Source organism: Kogia breviceps, chromosome 3 (assembly GCF_026419965.1).
Source record: "Kogia breviceps isolate mKogBre1 chromosome 3, mKogBre1 haplotype 1, whole genome shotgun sequence".
NCBI lineage: Eukaryota > Metazoa > Chordata > Mammalia > Artiodactyla > Physeteridae > Kogia > Kogia breviceps.
The window spans coordinates 85,448,600-85,458,618 of NC_081312.1; the positions used below are offsets into that span (position 1 = coordinate 85,448,600).

Sequence of the window (10,019 nt, forward strand, 5' to 3'; positions counted from 1 at the left end):
TGACTCAGGCCTCATCCCCTCCCTCCTCTGGTCCCTTCTTTCTCAGTTCCCTGGCATCCCTCACATCCACTCGGATCACTGGAGGATATGAGAAGAGCTCTTTATTAGAGGTATCTGTAGTGTTGGGGGCTGCCCAGGTGGAGGATGCTAGTGGGGTAAAGGCAATCTAGAGAAGGCTTCCTGCAGGAGGCAATTTCAATTCCCCACCTACACCTGGGGGTTGGGGGAGTATCCTCTGGTCCCAAATATCAAAGGCTGGGAGTGGCCAGACTCTTGCCCAGGAAGCCTGAGACTGGTTTCCAGGATGGAGGGTCCATGGTGCCAGGGCAGCCCTAAGACAGGCCCAGACATACAGCACAGACTGTGGGGGACAGAGGCTACTTGGAACATAAGCCACCTAGAAGCCTGGGGAGGGACGCAGGGAGGAACTGCTACCCTCAGTGCCAGAGTCCTCACCCTCAGGGCCCTTTGGGACCCAGGAATCATAGGTGGGATTCCAAAGGTTCTGAGGTTGGAGACCCCTGGATTTGGAGGGCTTGAGGCCAGGGGCCAAGGAGGCTCCCTCCCCAGCTCTTCAAGCTTCCCAGACTTGTTTCTTGGGCCTGTGGACATCTTAGGTCCCCCAAAGATAGGCTCCCCAGCCCCTTCCTCCTCCAGGATGGGTCCCAGTTCTACTGGAAGGGGTGAATTCAGCACATAAGGGTTCTGTAATGGGAGGATAGGGGAGCAGGGGGCCACAGTGTTGTTTTATGGCTTCCCTCCTGACCCCCAAGTCCAGGGTGGTCAGAACAGGTCAGGGGGCACACCTGAGTGCTGTATTGAAGACCTCCAAGATGCTGGCAAAACTAGGGTGAAGTTCAAACTGATGCTGCCAGCACTGGGTCATGATATGGTACCTGGGGAGAGGAGGGAGTTCATGCCAACCCATGGCTGTGAAAGACCTCCCTCCTGAGGCAACACTCCATACTCACACAGGCCTTGGACAGCCCCTGAGAGGGTCCATCCATCCCCCTCAGATGACAAAGTCCAGCACCTCCTGATCGGTGTGCCAAGGGTAGGGCATGTAGTCCAGTGAGATCTCCCAGAGCAGCACTCCAAAAGACCTGCATCACAAGTGGGAGGAACTAACTGAAGCCCATCAGGCACAGCTTCCCTTTCCCTCACATGAGGTGGCCCAAGGCAGGGGAGGGCGTGTTATCACCAGGAGTCTGTCTTGGATGTGAAGATGCCCTCCAGGAAGGCCTCTGGGGACATCTACTTGACAGGCAGCAAAGCCTGGCTCCCCTTGCATTAATAACTGGCCCTACATGAGGGAGGAGAGGAGTGATGAATTGTTTAAATGGCCCAAAGGTGCTGGTAAACTCCCTTGGAGCGTCAGCCTTCTCCACATCCCCAGGTCCTACACCTGTAGACAGTGCTTGCCATCCCGAAGTCCCCAGTCTTGGCCATTTGACTGGGTCTGGTGCAGCTCGGCAGGCAGTTCCTGGCAGCAATGTCCCTGCAGAGTCAGGTAAAAAATTCACTGCCAGAACTAAGAAACTCCAGCCTTGATCTTTTCCTTAAAAGTTATGTGGGGGCTTCCCTGGTGGCGCAGTGGTTGAGAATCTGCCTGCCGATGCAGGGGACACGGGTTCGTGCCCTGGTCCGGGAAGATCCCACTAGCCGCGGAGCGGCTGGGCCCGTGAGCCATGGCCGCTGAGCCTGCGCGTCCGGAGCCTGTGCTGCGCAACGGGAGAGGTCACAGCAGTGAGAGGCCCGCATACCGCAAAAAAAAAAAAAAAAAAAAAAAAAGTTATGTGGAAGGGCTATTCCTTGGGGAAGGAGTTGGGCTCGGGGTCCCCAGAGACAGGATCACTTCCAACCTGGGGATGAAGTGATTTTCCTCCAGGTAGTGGCAACCCTGGGCTATGTCCCAAGCCAGCTGGAGAAGGTCTTGCATGGCCAAAGGTGATGGCTGGCCCTGGGTCAAGCAAAAGGTGCATCAGACCATGCAGGTTTGGGGACACAGGAACAGGGTCTTCAGAGGGGCCTGGAAGGCTGGGAGAAGGGTCTCATCAGCTGTGGCCGCCTATGCCTCAGGAAACTTTTCATGTCCCCTCCAGACATCAACTCCAGCAGAATTAGGCCAGGGGCAGCATGGATGCTAAGCCCCACGCAGCGCAGTGTTCTGATGGCTGACCTTGTTGAGCCAGTGGTGCACATATCCCATCACCAGCAGGGAAAGAAACAACGCTCTAGGCTCCACAGACTGGAGTGAACCTCTGTGTCTCTAGAATTGCTACCTCTCAGCCCCAGGGTGAAGAGAGGCTATTTGTGTAGGCAGTTCTGGGTGCCTTCCTCCCATCTTCCACTCCCGCCCCTGGCCCCAAGTGTACCTGATGATAGTGTCTCCATGAGGAAATCCAGCTGGTCCTGTTGAAAGCAGAGTTCTGGCAGTCTCAGGAGGAAGAGGGCAGAGCTCCTGAGTGCCCTGGACACTTCAGGAAGGCAAGTTGACCCTAGCTCCAGCCATTGTTCTTTCCTTCCTGGACCCTTCTTTCCTGTTAGCTGGAAGCCCCACCCCCTCTCACCTTGATAGTCACCTGCAGGGGGCTGAGGTCCCCAGGAAGGCCAATCACCAGTCCCTCATAGACCTCTCCAAAGGCACCATGGCCCAGGGCTCTGCAGGAAGACAGGTTGGAAGTGAGTGGGTGACTGGGTCTAGGGAGGGTCCCCTTTGTCCCCCTGATTGCCCTCCATACGCCCAGCTGGCCCTCTCTGAGGGTCTCAGCTCTCCGTAACACGGCATGTCTCCAAGTACAAACCTTGCAAGGATGACGGTGACTAGGCCAGAGCCAGGGCAGAAGAGAGGGCAGGTGTGGGGTAAGGGGGTGGGGTGGGAGTCTGTGCTAAGGCTTCCCGTAGGTCCTTGCAGACACCCTGGGGCGGAGGCAACTCTTGCTCCAAAGGAATCATACCCTAAGGTCCCTACCATCCCAGAACTGGGGATGAGAGCTGACTTTGGATAGGTTATTTTCCCTTTAGGAGCTTCTCTGACCTTCATCTTCTCTGCACAAGGGGTTTGGACGAGATGTTCTCTGGAATACATAAGTCTACAACAGGGAGAGGGATGGAGGGTGGGGATTCAGAGTGCACAGGTTCTCAGAAGGAGGGGGGAGGATGCAGCTGAGCAGAGGGACATTTACTGGGAAACCTCTGTAAGCCCTGGGGGCAGAGGCCAGGACTGGGCTGGGCCAAGCCCCACCTGGAAGTAGTAGGGGTTGGGGGTTGTCCTGATGGTGGAGGTGAACTTGCTCAGCTGGAGCTCAGGGCCTGGCAGCCTCATCCACCACAGGCCCTGCCACTTCTTATGGTTCACTGAGGGTGGGAGGAAAAACGGCACACTCTCTACGTGGCCATCAGGCCCGCCCTGACTTGCCCCCTTCCCAAGACACCTCTCCAGATGCCCATTAAGATAAATGTTGTCCTCAGGCCTCCGCAGCTGCTTCTACTCTTAGAACCCCAGAGGGGTCTACCACAGCTCTGTTGGGAGTAGAGGTCTTGAAATCAGCCATGTCTGCCCCTGGGACCCCACAGAAGCCCATCAGTTCAGTGGAGAAATCAGCCATGCTTGCTGGATGCTCCGTACCCAGAATCAGGAACCCACACACCATAGGGAGTCTCAGTGTCAAGATCAACATCACAGCCACCATCAGAATCAAAGGGTCTGAGGGGTGGGCAGGTCTAGAGAGAAAGACACATCTCCAGTGGGAAACGCCTCTCTGTCCCTCTACCCCAAGTTTTACCCATGCCTCTAGAGTCACCTCAAGTGTTAACTTTTCCATGATGTTTTCCCCACTTATCCTAAATGAATGCAGCCTCTCCCTCCTGAGAACCCCTAAAATACTTTACACCTCCCATGGCATTTGTCACTATGAAATATATCTAGATATAAATGGAGATGTATATCTAGAGATAGTGATAGATATCTCCCCTCACACATTAGACCACTAGACTATGTGCTCCTTGAAGGCAGAGATGCACCTCCAATCCCCTGCCCAACACCCAACATGGTGCCTGGCACACAGCAGGCATCCTTCCCGTGCCCTACTGCTCCCCCCAGCCCATGGCCCCAGTAGTCCAGACCACGGACACAGGCAGGACATACCCATGCAGGTGATGTTATCTGCAGCCAGCTCCATGCCCTCTGGGCACATGCATCTGGCCAACTGGAGCTCTGCCTGCCATTGGCAGATTTTCAAAAGGCAATGACGTGACTGAGGTATAATCGAATCTCCACCTCTCCATGGCTCTCCATGACTATGAGTAAAAGAACTCATATTGAGGGGTAAGCATGGGGTCATACGTACTTTTTCCAGCTTCATGGTTAATTTTAGTCCTGGACTTTGGAACAAGGAGCAGTGCCAGGCATCTAGGGTGGGTGGGAGAGCTTGGGGGACTTCTGTCAAGCCTGTATGCTTCCTCTTCTGGGATCCTTGAGCTTGCAGGTAGTTGAAGAGAATTAATAGCAAGAGATATTTGACAAGCAGACCAGAATGCCCCACACTGGCATTACAACTGACAGCCCAGTTCCCAAGTATTCCTGTGCTGTGCAAGAACAGGTAGTTCACAGTGCAGAGTTGGTGGCTCGGATGAGAGGGACTGAGTAAAAGGGCTAGGCTAGCTGAAAGGTGGGGGATAGGGGCCAACACCTGGCAGAGGCTGCAGGTAGAGATCTCTGTTGGGGTGTATGAAGGATACCCCATCTTCCCCATCAGCCCAGAGGATGTCAGCCTCTGAGGCACCGCCCCCTGGAAATTGAAAGAGAGGGTTTGGCTACAAAATGGGGGATTAAGGGGCATACAGCTGCCTCACAGCTGGGAAGCTGGCTTATGAACAGTGGGGAAGCTGGAGTCTCCCAGTGGAAACCCCAGTGTGGCCTTCTCTACACTCACATTACAGTACAGGTGCTGCCAGCTTGCATGTGGGAGCTGAGGGGCCAGAGAAGTGGGAAAGGAGTTATCAGCTGGAATCTGAAGGCCTGGTTCACATTGGCTGAGATGGCTCCTTGTCTGTCTGAACCTCTCTAATCTCATGTCCTCAGCTATCAAATGGAAGAGGCCCAACACACATATTCCACTTCTGTGATAATGGAGATGATGCGTATAAAGTACTTGTGAACAGTACAGCCCAGACAGACACAAAGGCTCTGTTTCTTAATAGCAGTGGTTTCCAAACTCTGGAGTGTATTAGAATCACCTAGAGGACTGACTAAAACACGGATAGTGGGACTCTCCCCTAAAGCCTCTGATTCAGCAGGTTGAAGGGGGCTGAGAATTTGCATTTCTAACACCTTCTTAGGTGGTGCTGGTGCTACTGGCTCAGGGACCACACTTTGAGAACCGCTGACTTAAACTATCCCTGGCTTTCTGCCTCCCTGCTCAGCCTGCTAACCTCAGCCAGCTGTAAGTTCCTGGGACTGCTGAAGATCAAGGACAGGACTTGTGATGACAAAGGTCCTGGATGTAAAAGAAAATCGAGGGAATCTTATCTGCACGTGTGATTTGCAACTTATCTGACCTCCTTTTCTAACAGCTATTACTCTACCTACTCTGACCTGGAGCGTAGCTCAACACCTTTCCTAACTCAAACTGTTTCCCGAGGGACTAGGTCTGTTCTAAGGCTCTAACCTCGCTTCACTCTCAGGCTGCCCAGGTGTCCTCCCCAAAAGTTCACCTACCCGAGTGGCCGCCGCCATCTCCCCTGAAACAGCCGGCTGGGGCCCAGCCAAGCGTAGCCCAGGCCTCCCTGCAGCCCTGGCCATCCTCCGCCCCCTCCCGCGGTGAGCGGCCGGCCGGCGGAGAGGAGGCCCGCGACGTGCAGCCGTCCCCCCCACCTGCAGAGAGACCGCGGGATGGCCGGCCACGGGGAGGGGGAGCACGGCCTCCTCCCCGCCGCAGCCCGCGCCCTCACCTGCCGCCCCGCCTCTCCCGCTGCTTCCCAGCGCCGTCGAGCGGTTCTGCAGTTTTTCGGCGGTGTCCTGAGTCCGGCCTCGGTCCTCCCGCCTCAGGTACGCCCAACCGCCTCCTCCGGCCGCCACCAGCAGCGGCTCCAGCTCGCGGGCGCGCAGCTCCGCGGCAGCGGCGTTCAGGGGCGCGTCCTCTAGTCGTCGAGCGACGACCCGGGCGCTGGGTGAGGGCCCCCGCCCCGGGGACTGGAGTAAGCGAAGGGGCTCTCAGCCAGGCCCAGGGCTCTGGGGACGCCAAGGAGCTCGTGTGGGTGCGCGCCCGCGGGAAGGTTTGCGACCTCAACGCTGAGCGCTGGAGGCGGGAGCGGCCCGCGCCGAGGCAAGCAAGTACCCGAAAGACGGCGGTGGCAACCCCCATCCGCTCCGACTCCTGCCCAGCTCCGCAACCCCGGAACCCCTCCAATCCCCTCCGTCGCCGCGTGCTCCTCAGCGGCCGGAGACTCTCCGAGACAGAACGAGCTGGCTCTCCTGGCTCCCCGGCAGGAGTCCGGGGCCGGAATCAGCAGGGGTCCGGGACCCTCCCTTCTCAGTGCTGAGGTCTTAACCCCAGGAGCGCCCTCTCCTTCCACCCAGCCCTCGCCCTGGGGCGCTTGAGCCGTCCCCCTCTCACTGGCTCCGCTTACTCTCGGACAGGAGTCCTCTCCCTGCTGCCCTACGAGGATGTAAGGCAACTCCCCGCGACCAAGGGGGAAAACGGCGGAGAGGAAGACTCCATGCGCCAGTGACAGGTGGTTCTTGGCACCTTTGCCGCCCGCGGCCCCATAGCCTGAGATCCTGCGGAAAGCAGGCGCTGAGTCCCCGGCGCTTGACCATTGGTCCTTGGGCCGCCCGCCTAGGGCAGAGATTGCTGACAGAGGCAGCTTCAGAAGTTCTTATCTGAAGGACTTGGAGGACATAGTCGATTTTGAAGGAATGGGGAGACTAGGTATGAACACCATAAAATTATATATATATATATATATATATATATATATATATATATATATATATATTTTTTTTTTTTTTTTTTTTTTTTTTTTTTGCCGCGTCGAGAGGCTTGCAGGATCTTAGTTCCTCAATCTGGGATTGAACCTGGGCCCCCAGCAGTGGAAGCACAGAGTCCTAACCACTGGACCGGCAGGAAATTCCCTAGATTTTACACTTATTTCGCAAGGCTTAATGGAGACTGAGGGAAGCTCAAGCCACCCTTGGTGGCTGGTTAGGGACACTCCACTTGGCGGGAAAAGGGTCCTGGGTACGGCTAATTTGGTGGCGACTATTGCCACCTTTCCCCGGGTTCTGCTGGAAGAAGGGACAAAGCCGCCCTGGCCGCTTGTCACTGCGGAATACCCCAAGACGCAAAGTGGTGCGTACGTAGCCTTGGTTCCCCTGACCACAGAACCTCAGATTCGCAGGTCACCACCCTCGTCTATTCCTGCTCCGCACTTACAGACACTGGCCGGCGCCCGGCGCCGACCACAACTGCATGCCTTTCAGAGGCCTGGCGTCCTCACTGTCACCACCACACTGCTGCTGGTGTAGTCCCGGCCACACTGTGTGGGCCCGTGTCAGCTGCTGACCCTGCAGGTGGAGAACAGCCAACGCCCCTCTGGGCCTGGAAGCAGGGAGGGAGGAAAGGGTCAAGGGCACCTGCCCCAGCCTGAGGGTCTGCCGTGGTGAGTGGAGAAGGAAGGAGCTAGGAGCTCACCTGGGGAATCAGAGGAGAGGCTGGCTCAAAGCGCCTAGGCGGTGTGGTGATGTTCAGGTCCCAGGGGCTTGGAACTGGCAGGGGCAAGGGTGAGGAGGGGGGAAAAGGTGCCTGGGACCCCAAGCTGGAGCAGTGAATGGCACCTGAAAGGTGACAGGGCAACAGCAGGGGTGGGAGAGGGCACAGAGGTTAACGGGATGGGAGATGAAGAGACGGCTGCCCTAGCCTCTCACAGCCACACCCCTACCCCGACCCAGTCAGGGCACACCAGCATCTGGAAGCCAGGCCCAAGACAACTCTGGTCGCCAAAGGCAGGGCTGGGGGAGGGGGATGGAAAGGGTGGTGGTGCCTGCTTTTGTCTCTGCAAGTTTTTCCCCTGGAGAGCCCTTCCCAGTGGATGCCTTGGGCACTGAGCTGAACTCGGTCCTGCAGTTCCCCCAGTTCCCCGTCTTTTCTCGACTTACCTTGGTGGTTCTGCCCCCAGGTGGTGCTGAGACCCTAGGGCCTGTTCCTCCCTCCTCAGCCGGTATCTGGATCCTCAGATTTAGGCACCCCTGCAATTCTCTTCCTGCACTCCCCACACACTGACCCAGGAGCTTTGGCTGCAAGAGTTCGAGCCCTCTGCAGAAGCTACTTGGGACGCTTTCTGTCTCCACTGTGGTCCCCAAGCCTAGGAAGGTGCCTCTAATGTGATGGTTCCCTGACTGCCAAAAGGCACTCACCCACGGCTCTGAGCCACAGCAGCAGCCGACTGAGCGGACGGGCCCACTGCAGCCAGAGTTGCAGGGTCAGACCTTTCCACTTCAGCCCAGACTTCAGCCCAGACTGCCGCTTATAGGAGTGTCCAGTCGGTCGCTGGAGACCGCTGGCCTGGCCACTCCCACCTCAGACCCCAGAATGCGAAGGATCTCAGGGTTCACCTCGTACAATTCCGTTGCCTGCGTCAACTCTGTGCACAACTTCTTACTGTGATTTTGGTGATTTGATGTCAGAAGACCAGAGTGCTAGTATTAGCATCCCTAGTCAATTGGTTTTGGTGAAGAAATCACAACAGCTCTGGGACAGTTTCTAAACCACCTGCAAAACCATAGGAAGGGAAGTTTCTCTGTAAATCACAAAGCACCCGACAACTGAGAGGGCCACACAGCCGTCAGGTACTTTTGTGTCTTCCTCATTCTTTTGCTCAAAATACCAATTTTAGTGGCTGAGGCCTGTTTAATATAAAACACTGAAAAAAAGAAGTTATAGTAGTTAGCTACTTGGTAAAGTCTCTGCGTGTAGAGTGCCGGGTGTAGACACAACAGTGATTTTTTTTAAAGTTTGGTACCCATGCCTTATTTAACTCTCACTATGAGGTCACAGAATTTACTTTGCAAGGTCCCTGTAAATCAATAGTTCCCCAAACGCGGTTGGTTCTAAACAGCAGCAGTACCTGGGGACTTGTTAAATGCAAATTCTTGGGTTTCACCCTAGACCTACTGAATCAGAAACACTGGTGGTAGGGCCCGGTGATCTGTTTTAACTCACTGTCCAGGTGATTTTTTTCACATAAGTTTGAGAACTATTGCTGTTTTGCAGATACGGGAGTTGCTGAGTGAAGCGTATTGTATGATTCTGTGTTCGGCAGCTCCATTTATGACGAGTGGCTTCTCTACCTACTGACAGCACACTGCACTCACCCTGACCTATGAACACAATGATGGTAAGTAATTCCTCACAGCAAATGACACTGTAAGAAAGCTTAGTGTTGGAATTCAGGCAAAAGTAGAAACTACCAAAAGAAAGAAAGAAACCAATGAATCAGTTTACGCTTTGATCCACTCCTCCCCAGCCTTTGCCTATCACCAATAAAGTCCACAGTGGAAGGGGTGTTGTAGAACAGCACTATAGACAATGTTTTCACTCCACCTCCCCTCCAGGCCCCGACGACAGTCCCACCACCAAATTCATACACTGAAATGGAATCCCCAAATTGAGGGTATTTGGAGGTGGGGCCTTTGGGAAGTGAGTAAGTCATGACGGTTCCACCTTCATGGGTGAAATGGGATTAGTGCCCGTATAAAAAAGAGGCCCCAGAGAACTCCCTTGCCTCTTCTGCCATGGGAGAGCTGCCTATGAACCAGGAAGCAGGCCTTCACCAGATACCAAATCTGCCAGCACCTTGATCTTGGACTTCCCAGTCTCTAGAACTGTGAGAAATAAATGTCTGTTGTTCAAAAGCCACCCAGCCTGTGGTATTCTGTTATAGCAGCCCAAACAGATTTAAGATAGACAGCTACTGCACCAGTCTGATTTTTGGCTTCTTCTTGTCTCATGATCGCAGCT

At 55.1% G+C, this 10,019-nt stretch overlaps 1 protein-coding gene across 1 annotated transcript; it reads right to left on the reverse strand.

Moving 5' to 3' along the window:
- Positions 1–4: 4 nt before the first annotated feature.
- LTK (leukocyte receptor tyrosine kinase) lies at positions 5–10,009 on the reverse strand. The gene is given in 27 exon segments (XM_059057538.2): positions 5–147; positions 457–542; positions 544–645; positions 647–705; positions 807–826; positions 829–896; positions 972–1,103; positions 1,202–1,303; positions 1,406–1,498; positions 1,863–1,964; positions 2,060–2,174; positions 2,376–2,429; positions 2,561–2,683; positions 3,187–3,357; positions 3,629–3,723; positions 4,144–4,255; positions 4,258–4,299; positions 4,692–4,790; positions 5,720–5,875; positions 5,953–6,109; positions 6,339–6,357; positions 6,359–6,470; positions 6,618–6,781; positions 7,437–7,485; positions 7,488–7,610; positions 7,703–7,837; positions 9,979–10,009. Coding segments are annotated over 27 exon segments (2,664 nt in total).
- Positions 10,010–10,019: the final 10 nt, after the last annotated feature.